The 18804-nt window shown below is 43.7% G+C and overlaps 1 protein-coding gene across 1 annotated transcript in view; it reads right to left on the bottom strand.

Annotated features, from left to right (window-relative positions):
• ELSPBP1 (epididymal sperm binding protein 1) overlaps window positions 1–18804 on the bottom strand; it is a 40358-nt gene that overhangs the window by 7812 nt on the left and 13742 nt on the right. The window contains 3 exon segments of the mRNA XM_078359608.1: window positions 1688–1834; window positions 6397–6543; window positions 7204–7341. Coding sequence (XP_078215734.1) covers window positions 1688–1834; window positions 6397–6543; window positions 7204–7341 — 432 coding nt within the window.

Raw genomic sequence — 18804 nt, 5'->3', positions numbered from 1 at the left:
AGAGCACGGGAACAGGGAAGAAGGGCAGAGTCAATATAGGGCCCCGGGGTCGGGAGGGAGAAGGATGTTCCTCTTTAAAGTTTCCTTTCTTGTTAAAGAATAAATCATAAGTGTGCTAATAACTCTTTGTTACGCCCTATCCCAGGTAGCTGTTAGACATGCCATGCTTACAGGCACGTAGTACATTCTATGTCCTTGTACTTGAACCAAGATATCTGTGCTGGCTGTGCTCGCAGGCATGTCCCAGCTCGCAGCCCATGCCCCTTACCTGTTTGAAAAAGTTTTAAGTTGTTAGCCATTCGGGTTTTAGTTTAAATTGTAAGGTCTGGCTCCAACCAACGGAAATCAGACACAGCAGTAAGGACGACCCGAAATGTTTAAGGGATGAATACGTCTGCTTTTTCTTTGTTCATCGTACTCTCATGAACAAGGTGGCAAGTGAGAATACCCTTCCTGCAGTCCAGGAAGTAAAACTTGCGATGCTGAAAGATCCTTTGTCCCAGTGCTGATTTTTCTTTGCAGCATTGAGCATCTGTCTCCAACAAGGAGAACACTGGTCACCAGGAGGACCTGGCAGGCAGAGGAGTTGTCTCAGAGAACCGATTTCACTGTCCTCATCTTTCGTGGATTCCACAGGTGCAAATGCACCTACTCGATAAACTTTGTCACTCACAAAATCAATACTCATGACGCTTCTGTGGCCACTTGCAGACACACACGCAGAGTGAGGATGTTTGACCTGAGTTTCCCAACACATGTGTTCTCAGCTGAGGGGAAACAAGGGGATGCTCTTTCAGCTCTTTTTAGCTCTTGTTCTGTGAGATGAAAGGAGCTGAAAGAGCGTCCCCTCCTTTGGCAGTCTAGTACCATGTTTCCAAATGTTTGTGCCTCTTGTTGGGTGATTTCACTGTTGGTTTGCTTATTAATTTATTTTAGGGGCAAGGTCTCACTCTGTCACCCAGGCTGGAGGGCAGTGGTGTGATCATAGCTCACTGCAGCCTCAACCTCCCAGGCTCAAGTGATCCTCCTGCCTCAGCTTCCCAAGTAGCTGAGACTACAGGCACGGGCTACCACCAATATATTTCTTTTATCAACTAATATATTCCTTTATTTCATTCTTTCTTTCCTCTTTCTTTCTTTCTCTCTGTCTCTCTCTCTCTCTTTTTCTTTCTTACTTTCTCTCTCTCTCTCTTTTTTTTTTTTTTTTTTTTTTTTTTTTTGAGACAGGTTCTCACTATGTGCCCAGGCTGGTCTTGAACTCCTGGTCTCAAGTAATCCTGTTGCCTCAGCCTCCCAAAGTTCTGGAATCTCGGATCAATGCAACCTTTGCCTCCCGGTTCAAGTGATTCTCCTGCCTCAGCCTCACGAGTACCTGTGAGCCACCATGCCTGGCTCACACTAGCGTTTATTCAAAGCCCTGGCATGTGTTTACTCCGTATTTGAATCATGGTTGGGTGTTTAACATTTTGAATATTTCATCTTGGCACCTTCCTCTTGGATTTTCAAGCCTGTGGCACATCACATCATTGACTTTATTCATGAGGCCAAAACTGTCTGCCTGATTCATCACCAGATCCTCAGCGCCCAACTCAGTGCCTGGCTCACAGCAGGGCTTCAGCAGGTGGGTGCTGAGCAAATGAATGAAAGAATCCTCCCCCACCCACCCAACCGCCCATCCCCAGATTACTGGTGTCAGCGCAGAAACTCCACTTTCCATCCTTATCTGTGTTCTCCGTGGTCGGGCACCAGAGCGTGTTGCTTTCATCCTCCATGCAATCAGAGACCAGGTTATTTCAGTAGACGCAGGGCTTGCCGAGAGAATTTCCCCCATACTCTGAAAATGATCATGGAAACGTTACAGGTCAAGAAGAGGAGATGAAAAGAGCTTCCATTTATGACACACAAACTATGCGCCACGCCTTACACCACGAAAGGTGACGTAGCATTGAATTCCCCAAGCGGCTTCTGGGTGACGTCATTATTTCGATGATACGGATAAGTGCGAACCAAAACTACCAAGTCTCGCACACCTTGCCCACTCCGTTAACATGACTTCACGGTTCTGCGGTCGTCATCACCTTGACTCTACTAAGCTAGGAAATGCTTGTCCAGGAAGAGCAGAGTTGCAAATAGCCTTATTATTCATTCCAGAAGCCTCCAGAAAAGCTATTTGCATAATGATCACACTGTTCAACTTTTTCAGTAGATTGTGTCAAAACACTGTTTACTCCTCCAGACTCTCTGAAACCCTGTCTTCGGTCATTGCACCCTGCTGTAACCACCAACCCTCACCATGATATCAGCTCTCTATCCAGATACCACGATCCAAATCCAAATTGTGCTTTGGATTCTTTTTTTTTTTTTTTGAGACAGAGTTTCGCTGTTGTTACCCAGACTGGAGTGCAATGGCGCGATCTCGGCTCACCGCAACCTCCACCTCCTGGGTTCAGGCAATTCTCCTGCCTCAGCCTCCCGAGTAGCTGGGACTACATGCGTGCACCACCATGTCCAGCTAATTTTTGTATTTTTAGTAGAGACGGGGTTTCACCTCATTGACCAGGATGGTCTCGATCTCTTGACCTTGTGATCCACCCGCCTCGGCCTCCCAAAGTGCTGGGATTATAGGCATGAGCCACCTTACAATCCAAATTACATCCCCCACAGAAAAACCCACCCTGGACAAGACCCCAAGACCCCAAGACCCCAAGACCCCATCAATATCCTGAGTTTTACCTCCCCACTTCAAGATGTCATTTTTTTATTTTTTATTTTTTTAGATGAAGTCCCTGTCACCCAGGCTGGAGTGCAGTGGAAAGATCTCAGCTCAGTGCAACCTCTGCCTCCTGGGTTCAAGCGATTCTCCTGTCTCGGCCTCCCAAGTAGCTGGGATTACAAACATGGGCCACCATGACCCACTAATATTTATAGTTTCATTAGAGGAGGGGTTTTTGCCATGTTGGCCAGGCTGGTCACAAACTCCTGACCTCAGGTGATCCACCCGTGTCAGCCTCCCACAGTGCTAGGATTACAGGCGTGAGCTACCACACCCAGCCCAAGACGTCATTAAGACCCCATCAAAGTAGTACTCTCTTTTACTGGGGTGAGCAATAAACTGTCTTGCCTAATTAGCAGGCTTTTTTGAGGGGGTGGTCTTTTAGGGGGAACTAGAATTTGACTGAGGGGTTGGGGTTTACAGGCAGTAATGACTAGTGATTAAGAGCACAAATTCTGAAGGAGAGACTTCTTGGGATCAAATCACACCTTTGCTTCTATTAACCTCAGTTTCTCCATGTATAAAGCAGGGCTACCAGTTAGATTTACCTGATAGAGACTGTTTATGGAATAGATGAGTTATTTCATGTGAAGCATTTTAAACACTGCCTAGCATGTAGAAAACGCTTGCTAAAAGTTCATTATGTGGTGATTATTATTATTGATATGGAGTCTTGCTCTGTCGCCAAGCTGGAGTGCAGTGGTGCAATCTCAGCTCACTGCAAACTCCGCCTCCTGGGTTCAAGCAATTTTCTGCCTCAGCCTCCTGAGTAGCTGAGATTACAGGCACCTGCCGCCATACCTGGCTAATGTTTGTACTTTTAGTAGAGACAGGGTTCCGTTTCACCACCTTGGCCAGGCTGGTCTTGAACTTCCGACCTCCTGATCCACCTGCCTCAGCCTCCCAAAGTGCTGGGATTACAGGCGTGAGCCACCGTGCCCAGCCTATAATTATTATTTTTATTATCTAACATGCCCAAGATCACGTAGCTGGTAAGGCGGACAACAGAATTTCAACTCAGGTCTAACCTCAATGCCCATTTTTTTGGCCTAGCATTTCAGATGACAGCAAAAGAAAACTCACGTTTTGTAGCTACCTGGCATGGCACCACCATTGATCCTGCATGAAAATGAACTCCAATCGTTAGAAAAACCCTGTGACACCAGCCTTAGCATCTTTATTTTCCAGATAATAAAAGCGACTTCCCAGGAGAGAATTTCCTAGGTGAGTGGAGTCAAGTTGATGATGACTGTGAAGCAGTAACGGAGACGGTAAGCTGCACAGGCAGGTGCTTGGGTTCTCACTCACCCATAAACAGGAAATAATCAACAACTTTCTTAAGGCAGTGGGGCAGCTGAAGCTAAGAGGTACCTCTCCTAGGACATCTGTTTGGTGAGTCATGTGAATTCTAATCTGTTACTCCATCAAAACTGGGTCTAAGGATATTGGAGCATTTTAAGGACAAACAGGAGCTTAGATATTAAGGTTACATTAACATAAAACTGATGTTTCTTTTTCTCCTTTTCTTTGAGACAGAATCTCACTCTGTTGACCAGGCTGGGATTCCATGGTACAATCACAGCTCACTGCAGCCTCGAACTCCTGGGCTCAAGGAATCCTCCCACCTCAGCCGCCCAAGTAGCTGGGACTACAGGTGCACGCCACCATGACCAGTTAATTTTTTGAGAAGAAGTCTCACTCTGTCGCCAGACCGGAGTGCAGTGGTGTGACCTCGGCTCACTGCAACCTCTGCCTCCTGGGTTCAAGTGATTCCCCAACTTCACCGTCCCAAGTAGCTGGGACTAAGGCATGTGCCACCACACCCTGCTAAGTTTTTGTATTTTAGTAGAGATGGGGTTTCACCATGTTGGCCAGGATAGTCTTGATCTCCTGACCTTGTGATCCGCCCACCTCAGCCTCCCGAAGTGCTGGGATTACAGGCATGAGCCACCACGCTGGCCAGTTTTTAAATTTTTTTTAGAGACAGGGTCTCCCAATGCTGCCTAGGCTGGTCTCAAATTCCTGGACTCAAGCAGTCCTTCTGCCTCAGTCTCCCAATCCCTTTTGGGATTACAGGCTTGAGCCCCTGAGCCTCCTCTAACTGATACCTTTCCTAATTCATCTATTTGGTTTAGGGTTAAGAAATGGCTAAGGTTATGAATTAATGATGTATTAATGACAGAGTATAAAAGTAATATATTTATTAATGACGGAATGTACGTATTAATGACGGAATTTAGAGTCAGGAATGGAAATGGAGAAAGAGTTGGATTTGGGATAAAAAATTAGATTAAGTATTAGGACAGAGTTAGTGATATTTAAGGTTAAGTTTGGTTTATAGTAAAGAAGACACATGGCGGGTGATTAAGAATGGAATAAAATTAAGGTTTAGATGAAATTAGGATTAGTTGAGTGCTGAGGGAAGAACAGAATTAAGATTTTTATGCAAGAGTAAGCATGCCGGCCAGACACAGAGGCTCACGCCTGTAATCCCAGCACTTTGGGAGGCCGAGGCTGGTGGATCACAAGGTCAGGAGTTCAAGATCAGCCTGGCCCAGCAATTCTCTACTAAAAAACACAAAAGTTAGCTGGGCATGGTGGAACATGCCTGTAATCCCAGCTACTCGGGAGGCTGAGGTAGAGAACTGCTTGAACCCAGGAGGCGGAGGTTGCAGTGAGCCGAGATGGCGCCACTACACTCCAGCCTGAGTGATACAGCGAGACCCTGTCTCAAAAATAAAATAAAGTAAAATGGGAAGGGGAGGGGAGGGGAGGGGAAGGGAGGGGAGGGGAGGGGAGGGGAAGGGAGGGGAGGGGAGGGGGAAAGAAGAATGAAAGAGAGAGGAAGGAAGGGAGGGAGGGAGGGAGGGAGGGAGGGAGGGAGGGAAGGAGAGAAAGAGAGAAAGGCCGGGCATGGTGGCTCTCACACCTGTAATCCCAGGACTTTGGGAGGCCAAGGTGAGAGGATCACGAGATCAGGAAATCAAGACCATCCTGGCTAACACAGTGAAACCCCATCTCTACTAAAAATACAAAAAATTAGCCAGGTGTGGTGGCAGGCACCTGTAGTCCCAGCTACTCAGGAGGCTGAAACAGGAGAAGCACTTGAACCCTGGAGGCAGAAGTTGCAGTGAGCCGAGATCACATCACTGCACTCCAGCCTGGGCAACAGAGTGAGACTCTGTCAAAAAAAAAAAAAAAAGAGAAGAAAGAAGGAAAGAAAGAAAGACAGAGAGAAGGAAGGAAGGAAGGGAGGGAGGGAGGAAGGGAGGGAGGGAGAGAGGGAGGGAGAAAGGAAAGTGAGGCAGGTTGGGTTTGTCAGTGGGTGCATCTGGCTATTGTCAGTTCTAGAAACAGAAATACTCAGAAGCCAATATCAGGATGGCAGCTCATTGTTTCAGTTCTCAGGACGCCTGTCTTTTCATGCTGGATTGGGACTGGGAGAATGGCCTCAGGACAGCCCTGTCAGTAGTTGTCACAGTGAACTCTGAGCAGACAGTTGGCTCCTGTGAGTATTTCCCCCGGGTGCTCTGGTTGCTACCCTGCCCAGCCTCCCCTCAGGAGGATTCCTGCTGTCCACTCTCCCTCCTACTACGCACCCCCTCCCTGCTACAGGAGCTCACCACTGGTTTCACAGAATTTCCACTGCTGTTGCTCATCGAAGATGGAGGTGACTGAGCACCACAGACTGCCTAAGAAGCTCCCCTGGGAGATGCAGCTGTTATAGACCTTTCCTCAATAGATGAAAGGGAAGATACAGCGTGGGCAATCTGTTAGGAATGGAGTTCGTGGGTGGCTCGACTTCCTCTCGTCATTCACAGTACAGAGTCATTTAATCATCAGTCAGCTAATCAATCAGCCATCACAGGACAGGACAGACAGAAGGTTCAGAAGAGACTTTATGCATTATTTCATCAAGCATTTGCCTATGCCATATACATCTGATTCTTGAACAACACGAGTTCGAACTCGGGTCAGCTCATACATGAGGTTTTGTTTGTTTGTTTTTGAGACATAGTCTCGCTCTGTCACCCAGGCTGGAGTGCAATGGTGTAAACTGGGCTCACTACAATCTCCACCTCCCAGGTTCAAGCAATTCTCCTGCCTCAGCCTCCCGAGTAGCTGGGATTACAGGTGCCCACCACCACACCCGGCTAATTTTTTAAATTTTTAGTAGAGATGGGTGTCACCATGTTGGCCAGGATGGTGTTGATCTCTTAACCTGATGATCCACCTGCCTCAACCTCCCAAAGTGCTGGGATTACAGGCCTAAGTCACCACGCCTGGCCTCCCAGAGCTTTTTCTATGCACACATATGTATTATAATTCATCTGCAAAAAGTGATCATGTCATACACAGGCACACACATTCTCTTTCATAATCCACCCTATTCAAAGCCCCCTGGCCAGGGACAGCAGGATACTGCTCACCTTCACTCCAGCAGTACTTCCATTGGCCACTGTACACTGCTCTGGTGGCACACCAAGGGGACAAGCGAAGCCTTTTGGTGCAAGTGAAGTAAACAGATCCCTGGTAGGTGAAAGGAAAGACATATTCCTCGTTCCTCCCTGAAGGGCAGAAAGGGGAAGAATCACAATGAATCAGCAAAGGACGAGTCTTGGTTTGGCTCTTGCTTTGGTCTGAATGTCTGTGTCCCCCCAAAATTCATGTGTTAAAATCCTAACCCCCAAGGTCATGGTAGGAAGGGGCCTTCGAAAGGTGACTAGGTCGTAAGGGCAGAGCCTTCACGATTGGGATAAGACTCCTTATAAGAGACCCCAGAGAGTTCCTGGCCCCTTCCACAATGTGAGGCTACAGTAAGGAGGCAGGAGGCAGGCCCTCATCAGCCCCTGAAAGTGCGGGTGCCTTGCCCTTGGACTTCTCAGCTCCAGAGCTGGGAGACAGAAATTTCTATTGTTTACAAGCTACTCAGTCAATGGCACTTTTTCAACTGTGTTGTATTGTACTGTACTGTGCTATAATGTACTGTACTGTACTATACTATATGGCACTGCACTGTGTTGTATGGTACTGTATTGTACTCTGCTGTGCTACACTCCATTGTATTGCACTGTGCTGTGCTGTATTGTGCTGTGCTGTACTATATGTATGGTGCTGTACCGTCGTATACTGTGCTGTACTATACTGTATTGTACTGTACTGTGTTTTATTGTATTGTACTGTGCTGTGCTGTATTGCATTTGTACTGTGTTGTACTGTGCTGTATTATACTCCATTGTATTGCACTGTGCTGTGCTGTATTATACTGTGCTGTATTGTGCTGTGCTGTATTGTGCTGTGCTGTATTATACTGTGCTGTATTGTGCTGTGCTGTATTATACTGTGCTGTATTGTGCTGTGCTGTATTATACTGCGCTGTATTGTGCTATGCTGTATTATACTGTGCTGTATTGTGCTGTGCTGTATTATGCTGTGCTGTATTGTGCTGTGCTGTATTGTGCTGTGCTGTATTATACTGTGCTGTATTGTGCTGTGCTGTATTGTGCTGTGCTGTATTATACTTTGCTGTATTGTGCTGTGCTGTATTGTGCTGTGCTGTATTATACTTTGCTGTATTGTGCTGTGCTGTATTATACTTTGCTGTATTGTGCTGTGCTGTATTGTGCTGTGCTGTATTATACTGTACTGTATTTTTTTTTTTTTATCTTTGGTCAGCCATGTTTGTGTCAGCTTAAACTTCAGTGGGTGTAATGCTGACATCACAGAGTCAGCCCCACGGATTACCAGTTAACCAGGGCAAATGTTTGGCTATTTATAAGACAGAGAAGAAGTAATCCCCAGGGTAAAACCAGAGGATATGAAAGGCAGTGGACTACGCCGCCTTGCAGAAGTGTGGGGGAAGGGGCTAGCCTTGTACCACCGATCACCAGAGGGGTAGCTCTGGCTTGCTGTGGCCCCATCTATGTGTTGACTTTCTTTTTTTTTATTTTTTTATTTTTTTAAAGAAGGGAAAAAAAAGAAAAAGAGGGAAAAAGGAATATTACTTCATTCCTAAAATGGGTTTCAATAATGGCCGATCAATATTTTGAGTGTTTAAAGTGGTTAATGCATATTTTATGTATTTAAAATGGAGACCTCTATTGTGTTCATTTGTTCTGGCTCTGAGTTCAAGTCCTGGATATCGTTATCAATATGTTGTCTCGTTGAATCTAAATCTCATTATGTGTCTTATGTATCTGGGTGTTAAGATCTCTTATTGTTGCATTAATCCTTTTACCCTTGCATCCTTGTAGCTTTGAAATCTATTTTATTAAGTGTGAGAATTGCAACTCCTGCTTTTTATTTATTTATTTTTGCTCTTCATTTGGTTGGTGAGTTTTTTTTCCATCCCCTTGTTTTGAGTCTTTGTATATCTTTAGATATATCATTAGATTTTGTGGATAATATATATTTTGTGTGTTTAAAATGGAGAGCTCTATTGAGTTTATTTGTTCTGGATCTTAGTTCCAGTCCCGGATATCGTTATCAATTTTCTGTCTCGTTGAATCTAAATCTCACTATGGGTCTTATGTATCTGGGTGTTAAGATCTCTTATTATTACATTAATCCTTTTACCCTTGTATCCTTGTAGCTTTGAAATCTATTTTGTCAAATGTGAAAATTGCAACTCCTGCTTTTTATTTATTTATTTTTGCTCTCCATTTGGTTGGTACATTTTTTTTTCCAACCCTTTATTTTGAGTCTATGTATATCTTTGGATATACCGTTAGATTTTGTCTGTATCTTTTAATTGGGAGATTTGGTCAATTTAAATTTAGGGTTGCTGCCATTTGATATTAACTGGCTATTTTGTCCTTTCGTTTATAAAAATTCTTCTTTATGTTGATGCTCTTTACTTTTTGGTGTATTTTTAGAAAGGGTCATACTGGTTGTTCCTTTCTGCGTATAATGCTTCTTTTAGAAGTTCTTGTAAAGCAGGCTTGGTGGTAATAAAATCTCTGAGTACTTGCTTGTTCCTGAAAGATTTTATTTTTCCTTCAAATGTAAAGCTTAAATTGGCAGGATATGATATTCTGGGATGAAAGTTCTGTTGATTAAGTATATTGAATATTGGCCCCCACTCTCTTCTAGCTTGTAGGGTTTCCGTTGAGAGATCTGCTGTAAGCCTAACAGGCTTACCTTTATGGGTAACTTGATCTTTCTCTCTGGCTGCCCTTAATATTTTCTCCTTCGTTTCGATCTTGGTGAATCTAACGATTATGTGCCTTGGGGTTGGTCTACTTGAGGAATATCTTTGTGGTGTTCTGTGTATTGCCTGGGGTTGAATAGTGTCCTGCTTTGCTAAATTAGGAAAATTTTCCTGGATAATGTCCTGGAGAGTATTTTCCAGCTTGAATTCATTCTTTCCGTCACATTCAGGTACACCAATCAAGCGTATATTAGGTCTTTTCACATAGTCCCATATTTCTTGGAGACTTTGCTCATTCCTTTTTATCCTTTTTTCTCTATTCTTGTCTTGTTGTTTTGTTTCATTAAGTTGATCTTCGACCTCTGATACCCTTTCTTCTGCTTGATCCATTCGGCTGTTTAAGCTTGTACAAATTTCACTAAGTTCTCGTGTTGTATTTTTCAACTCCATAAGTTCATTTGTATTCCTCTCTATATTGTCTATTCTTTTCAACATTTCATCGAACCTTTTTTCCAAGTTCTTAGTTTCTTTACATTGGGTTAGAACAAGTTCCTTTAACTCCCAGAAGTTTCTTATCATCCACCTTTTAAAGCCTACTTCAGATAATGGAACACAGTCCTTTTCCATCAGGGCTTGTTCCGTTACTGATGAGTCCTTTTCCATCAGGGCTTGTTCGGTTGCTGATGAGTCCTTTTCCATCAGGGCTTGTTCTGTTGCTGATGGGTTCTGATTTTGAGTATACTCAGCCTTCTTAGGCTGTTTTTTTCCCTTCATTGTAGATGAACCTCCTTTCTAATTAATTTTCTGAGTCAATGTCCGACTTATTGATTCCCAGTGCTGGGATCCGAGCAACCCACTGTGGCGGCCTAAATAGCAGCAATAAGACTGATGGTGCTCTTCTGCCCGGGAATCTCTGGTCTGGCTTCCCTCTTGAGTCCGCAACAAGCGGCTCTGACTTCCCGGAGCTCCAAACTCCGGTCAGTAGGGGAAGCTGTCCCGTTGGCTCTGCATGAAGAGCTGCTGCGCCTAGACGGCAAAACCGCTGCGGCGGCCACAAGAGTCGCGCTGGTGACCCGTGGGGCTCCTCCACTGGGAATCTGCTGATCGGTGAGTGACGAAAATTTTTCTAAAAGTGTGGCGTCGTCTCGTTCTCTGGGCTTTCACTGGGAGCTACAGTCCTGAGCTGTTAGTGGTCGGCCATCTTGGATCAATCTCCTCTACTGTACTGTATTATACTGTGCTGTATTGTGCTGTGCTGTTTTATACTGTACTGTATTGTGCTGTGCTGTATTATACTGTGCTGTATTATAGTGTGCTGTATTGTGCTGTGCTGTATTATACTGTAGTGTATTGTGCTGTGCTGTATTATACTGTGCTGTATTGTGCTGTGCTGTATTATACTGTGCTGTATTGTGCTGTGCTGTATTATACTGTAGTGTATTGTGCTGTGCTGTATTATACTGTACTGTATTGTGCTGTGCTGTATTATACTGTGCTGTATTATAGTGTGCTGTATTGTGCTGTGCTGTATTATACTGTAGTGTATTGTGCTGTGCTGTATTATACTGTGCTGTATTGTGCTGTGCTGTATTATACTGTGCTGTATTGTGCTGTGCTGTATTATACTGTAGTGTATTGTGCTGTGCTGTATTATACTGTACTGTATTGTGCTGTGCTGTATTATACTGTGCCGTATTGTGCTGTGCTGTATTGTGCTGTGCTGTATTATACTGTGCTGTATTGTGCTGTGCTGTATTATACTGTGCTGTATTGTGCTGTGCTGTATTATACTGTAGTGTATTGTGCTGTGCTGTATTATACTGTACTGTATTGTGCTGTGCTGTATTATACTGTGCCGTATTGTGCTGTGCTGTATTGTGCTGTGCTGTATTCTGCTGTACTGTACTATATTGTATGGTGCTGTACTGTATTATATATTGTACTGTACTATATTACACTCTATTGTACTGTACTATGTTTTATTATACTGTGCTGTACCTTATTGTGCTGTGCTGTACTGTACTGTATTGTATTGTACTGTAATTTATGAAATGGAGTCTTACTTTGTCACTCAGGCTGGAGTGCAGTGGTATCTCAGCTCACTACAACCTCCATCTCCCAGGTTCAAGCAATTCTCCTGCCTCAGCCTTCCAAGTAACTGGGATTACAGGCTCCCACCAACACACCTGGCTGATTTTTTTTTTGGTAGTAGAGACGTAGGTTTGCCCTGTTGGCCAGGCTGGTCTTGAACTCCTGGCCTCAGGTGATCCTCCCGCCTTGGCCTCCCACAGTGCTGGGATTACAGGCATGAGCCACCGTGCCTGGCCTCTTCTATATTTTCACAGCAACCCAAAGGAACCGAGACAGTTCTCATGGTGGCCTGAAGGCTACACACCTCGGCTTAGCATCCAGTTTCCTAACAACATGTCAGGGTGTATCCAGTTCATGTTGGGGCCAGGAGCATTGAGGAAGAGTTTTCTGCACAATGGAGGCAACCTAGGTGCTTCATTACCTGCCACCACCGTTTCTCAGAGCACAAAATGGAGGAGCCAATAACATTACACAAAATACATTTTGCTGGATCACAAAATCACATTAGGTTATGTAGGGACACACATTAAATGATTTTGAAACACAGACTGGAAAAAAGTCCTTTTCCAGTGGTCCTTTTAGTCCTGCTTACGCAAAAGAGAACGCTTCCATTTAATATAGCGTTTCTCTACCGCATCCCTAATACTTTAATAATCTCATATTTTAACAAAAAAGAGAGAGAGAGAGTGAGAGGGCAGGACTGAGGCTCAAAGCTTTATTCAGACAACAGTCTAGCAGAATTTAATGACGGGATTTCGTTTTCACAGTGCAGTGTTTATTTTTAGTTGTATTTCCCATGTATGGAAAGCGGTACTGCTTTTTCATATGACAATACTGATGTCAACCAATCACTTAAAATGAATTTATTGAAGTGAAGAAAAGTGAGCAACTTTAAAGAAAAATATTAGGCCGGGCGCGGTGGCTCACGCCTGTAATCCCAGCACTTTGGGAGGCCGAGGCGGGTGGATCACGAGGTCAAGAGATCAAGACCATCCTGGCCATGATGATGGCAGGGTGAAACCCTGTCCCTACTAAAAATACAAAAAAATAAAAAATAAAAAATAACTAGCCGGGCGTGGTGGCACACGCCTGTGGTCCCAGCTACTCGGGAGGCTGAGGCGGAAGAATCTCTTGAACCCAGGCGGAGGTTGCAGTGAGCTGAGATTGCGCCACTGCACTCCAGCCTGGCGACAGAGTAAAACTCCCTCTCAAAAAAAAAGAAAAATGTTGAGCAAATAATAGCGCTGGTGGTACCCAGATGTGGCAAATATTGAGGATGACACTTGGCTGAGTAAAGCTTAGGAGACCTAACTTTTGATGTTCTATTCGTCTTGGTGAGTACAGGAACTTGGATTTTTGCGCCGCGTACCCACAGAATCTAGAATAGTTACTTGCTCAACAACAGACAGAATAAAATAAGTTTGGAAAATGGCACATGAAATTAAACAGGTTTCTAAAGCCGCATGTTCTCACTCACAAGTGGGTGTTGAACAATGAGAACACGTGGACTTAGGGAGAGGAGCATCACACACTGGGGGCAGTTGGGGGGGTAGGGGAGAGAGAGCAGGGAGTTGGGGAGGGTGGGGAGGGTGGGGAGGGATTACATGGGGAGAAATGCCAGATATGGTATGCACCTAAAGTAAAAAATAAAAAAAAAAATTAAATAAGAAAATAAGAATTTTGCTAGGTATAATTATAATTTAATTATTTCTGTAATGTGTGTGATGACTTTGTGGCAATGTGTTACAGCTTATTCATTTTCCCTCTCCAGGCAGATTCTATTTCATCTTCTTCCTTTTGTCTCTTAACATCTGGTGCAGTGCCCTTTTCAGTATTGCTGTAACTCTCTCCTAGGATACAAGGACTCGGAATTATCATGAGGGTTTACAAGTGAGCAGATTTATTGACTCATCGTGTATGGAAACTTTGATCTTCACAGCACAATGTCAAACCATTTTAAAAAAAAATAGATTGCAAGATGGTAAACTTAGAAATGTCCTATCCTAATCTCTAATCTCTAGTGAAGAAAAAAATTGTTATAGAAAAATACACACTCTTTAATATGATTTTTGTGGAATTCAGCAACAATTGTGTGTGTGCGCGCGTGTGCGTATGTATGTACAAGCAGATTTACATGAAGCACTCACATAAATGATCAAATATTTTAAAATAAAATGGTATTTAAAATGTCATAAAAGGGGCAACAAAAAATCCACTAAGGAAGGATGTAATTAGGTGAACATGACTGCGGAATTTCTAGAGCACCGAGCAATGGCTGTTTGTTGTGTTATAAGAAACTCATATGGATGTGCAAACATAAATCTCCTACTGAACCAGTAAAATTTAAGTTGTTTCTCTTCCCATATGAATAAAAGAATCTGAATATTACCAAAATAAAGAATGAGAATATATGTATACAGTATATAGAGTTATCTTTTTGTTTGTTTGTTTTCACAATTCAGTAACCCAAGAGACTAAGGGTCCCTGAAATATATTGAGAAACGCTGTTCTCGGCCGGGCACAGTGACGCATGCCTGTAACCCCAGCACTCTGGGAGGCCGAGGTGGGCGGATCACTTCAAGCCAGGAGTTCAAGACGAGTCTGGGCAACAAAGTGAGACCCCATCTCTACAAAAAACAAAGAGGATTAGCCAGCCATGGTGCTGTGCCCCTGTAATCCCAGCTACTTGGGAGGCTGAGGGAGGAGGAGGACCCTTTGAGCCTGAGAGTTCCAGGCCGCAGTGACCCGTGATTGCATCACTGCACTCCAGGCTGGGTGACAGAGTGAGACCCCGTCTGAAAACAAAGCAAAACAAAAACAAAAATGGTGTTCTGCAGAATTTTAATGTGTGAATTTAAAATAAAAATATTGGGAGGCCGAGGCGGGTGGATCACGAGGTCAAGAGATCGAGACCATCCTGGTCAACATGGTGAAACCCCGTCTCTACTAAAAATACAAAAAATTAGCTGGGCATGGTGGTGCGTGCTTGTAATCCCAGCTACTCAGGAGGCTGAGGCAGGAGAATTGCCTGAACCCAGGAGGCGGAGATTGTGGTGAGCCGAGATCGCGCCATTGCACTCCAGCCTGGGTAACAAGAGCGAAACTCCGTCTCAAAAACATAAATAAATAAATAAATAAATAAATAAATAAATAAATAAATAAAAATAAAGAAATGCTATCCTATCCCAAATTTCTCATTACATGAAAACCCACATACAATAAGGATTAAAGCTGATCCCTTTTTTTGAGCAGAACCGGGATGAGAGCTCAGCTTGCTCATCTGTAAGTTCAGAGTCAGAGTCGCAGCTTCCCTTCTTGCTCTACTCTCCTTCACGTTCCTTCTTCCTTTCCTCCCCCAAAGATGTGATGATGGAATACTATGAGTGAGATACTCCGATGGGTGATTTGTGTGTGTGCAATGGATTATGGGTGGAAATTATGCTCACCATTTCCTGACGTTAAAAAAGTCCCAAGCAATCCTCCCTCCTATTTTCTTTCTCTGCCAGCCAGCTGAATATAGAGCAGCAATTCTTTTTTTTTTTTTTTTTTGAGATGGAATCTTGCTCTTGTCACCCAGGCTGGAGTGCAGTGGTGCCATTTCACCTCACTGTAATCTCCACCTCCTGGGTTCAAGCAATTGTCCTGCCTCAGCCTCCTGAGTAGCTGGGATTACAGGCACCTGCCACCATGCCTGACTAATTTTTTATTTTTAGTAGAGACAGGCTTTCCCTATGTTGGTCAGGCTGGTCTTGAACTCCTCATCTCAGGTAATCTGCCCATCTCAGCCTCCCAAAGTGCTGGGATTACAGGCGTGAACCACCACGTCCGGCCAGCAGTTCTTAATAGAGAAGGAGGAGCAATTATGACCTCCCAGGGGGCATTAGCCAGTGTTCAGAGACATTTTTAAGTTGTTACAACTTATAGGGGAAAGGAGCCAGTGGCTGCCACTGGCCTCTGCCAGATAGAGGCTAGGGATTTTGCTAAACATCCTACAGTGCACAGGACAGCTCCCCAGAACAAAGGCATCCGGCCACAGACAGCAATAGTGCCAAGGCTGAGAAACTCTGAGGACTGGGCAGAGAATAGTGAGCGCCTGCAGGACAGTGGACCCACAAACTAGAGGATCTTGTTCTCTGGATTAAAAGAAAAACGTTTCCCACTGAACATCCACATAGGACTATAGGATGAGTTTAACAGGAACCTCTATTGAGTCAAGCCACTGACATTTGGGTGTTGTGGTAACAGTTAGTCCTCCCCTAATACAGACAAACAAAACACAGTGTCTGTCTTCAAGGTCTGTAACGTGGTAGCCCCAGCCCTCGCTGTGGATCAGATTCTTGTCCTGGATAACCTGACATAGGTCATTATGGGGACAGGGATGGGTTGGAAGAGTGTGAAGAAGGCAGATTTCCATCTTCGAAGTGCACCAACAGGCTGACACAGTGACGAGTACTTAAATGTCATTGCATTTCTCGCCTTTGTCTCTCAGAACTGTTTGGTACTTAGTTTTGTGAAGCTTAAACCAGTTTAAATGGGAAAGTGCTTAGGAGTATACCAGGAACATGGCTGCTGCTTAACAAATATTAGCTATGGCCGTCATTGTCATCGTCATCATCACCATCATCATCATGATCCACAGTATTGTCACTGTCATCATCACAATGATCACCATCAGCATTGTCACCATCATCACCAACCTCATTATTGTCATTGTCATGATAACCATAATCGTCATTGTCATCATCACCGTCATCATGATTATTATCAGTCATTGTCATCATGTTATCATCATTGTGATAATCATTATTCTCCTCATTACATAACTGTCATCATTGTCACCATCATCGCCAACCTCATTACTGTCATTGTCACCATGATGACCATCATCATTGTCATTGCCATGATTATTATTAGTCATCATCATTATCGTCAACTTCATTGTCATTGTCATCATGTCTATCAACATTGTGATAATCATTATTCTCCTCATTACATAATTGTCATCATTGTCACCATCATCACCAACCTCATTACTGTCATTGTCATCATGATGACCATAATCGTCATTGTCATCATCGTCATGATTATTAGTCATCATCATTACCGTCAACTTCATTATTGTCATCATCACCATGTCTTCATCAACATTGTGATAATCATTATTCTCATTACATCATAATTGTCATCATTATGATCGTCACCATCATCCTCATTGTCATTATCATAACCATCATCGTCATTGTCATCGTCATCATTATCAGTCATGTCATTATCAACTTCGTTGTCATTGTCATCATCATCATTGTCATCAACCTCATTATTGTCATTCTCATCATCATCGTCATGCTCATCAGTCATTGTCACCATCATTAACCTCATTATTATAATTGTCATGATCATCATCATCATTGTCATTGCCATATCATTGTCATCATCTGTCACTGTCACCATCGCTAGCAACCTCACTATTGTCATTATGATCATGATCATCACTGTCATCATTGTCATCATTATCAGTCATTGTCATCGTCCTCATTGCTGTCATTATCATGATCATCATCATCATCGTCATCAACCTCATTGTTGTCATTATAATCATTATCATCTGTCACTGTCACCATCATCAACCTCATTGTTGTCAATCTCATTATCATCACTGTCATCATTGTTATCGTAAGCATCATTCTCTTCATCACAACATTATTCTCATCATTGTTGTCGTCACCATTGTTTTCATCACTATCATCATCGTCATCATATCGTCACCATCATCATCACCGTCATTGTCGTTATCAATGCTTTGCCTCAGTCACCAACACCACTGAGTGTACAGGATACTGTGTTGGGGTGGAGGGCAGACGGAAACTCAGTAGGTGAAATTAAAGTTACCTTTGGGAGTTGTTAGTAAGAATCAGCATATAATGAATACTATTAGCCATCTGCAAAGCAATCCAGCAGATGGCCTAATCCTCTTAACTTAGTCACAATCCTCCATAATCCAGACCCTGCTGACCTGCCTGTTCTCACTCCCTGATTAACATTCCCTTGACCTTTCCCATGTTCTTTCTCTGTCTTTTGGATTTTGCTCCTGCCCTTCACCCTGCCCCAAAACTCTTTCCTCTCTTCCCAGCTTTAGTCCCTGCTATTCATCCGTGAAAACTTGGTTCAGGCTGGGGCAATACTCTTCCTCACACTTATAATACTCAGAGTCAACCTCTACAAATGAATGCAGTTGCCGATTTTTTTTAAATAATTCATTTATGTATCTATAACTCCCAATTCTGTGAACTCTCAGAGTGGAGGGCCAGGGTTTTGTTCATTTCTGCATTTTTGGCCCATAACACAATGCCTGGACCTTAAGATCACTCAGTAAACATATACTGAATAAATCTGTAAATATACGCAAAGGGGACTTGGGATACTGAGTTTCACCATGAGAATGTGAGTGTGGTCTCAGGGAGGCATGACAAAACTGAGATTATAACTAGAAAAGTGGATACCCCATCAATTTCAGTGTTCCTTTTCTGAATAAACTGTGAGTTCCTAGCCTTTAAGGAACTTGTCAGTTTTTTGAGAACCCAGGAGTTCTCCCTAGGAGGATATTCATATGCCCTTGTGGTTGAGATGGCTGTGTGTTCACCGAAACCAGTTTCATTTTCCTCCCAAATGCACTGCTACACTACAGCCCCCAGACTTGCTGGCAGCCAAGCATCTGGCCAGTGGAAGTGGGAGAAAGTGATGAATGTCACTTCCTGTCCCAGCCAAAAGAAGACAAACCAACAAAATCCCT

Source organism: Callithrix jacchus, chromosome 22 (assembly GCF_049354715.1).
Source record: "Callithrix jacchus isolate 240 chromosome 22, calJac240_pri, whole genome shotgun sequence".
In the NCBI taxonomy this organism is placed as follows: domain Eukaryota; kingdom Metazoa; phylum Chordata; class Mammalia; order Primates; family Cebidae; genus Callithrix; species Callithrix jacchus.
Note: the sequence above shows the minus strand (reverse complement) of the source record. Positions and strands in the feature narration are given on the sequence as shown.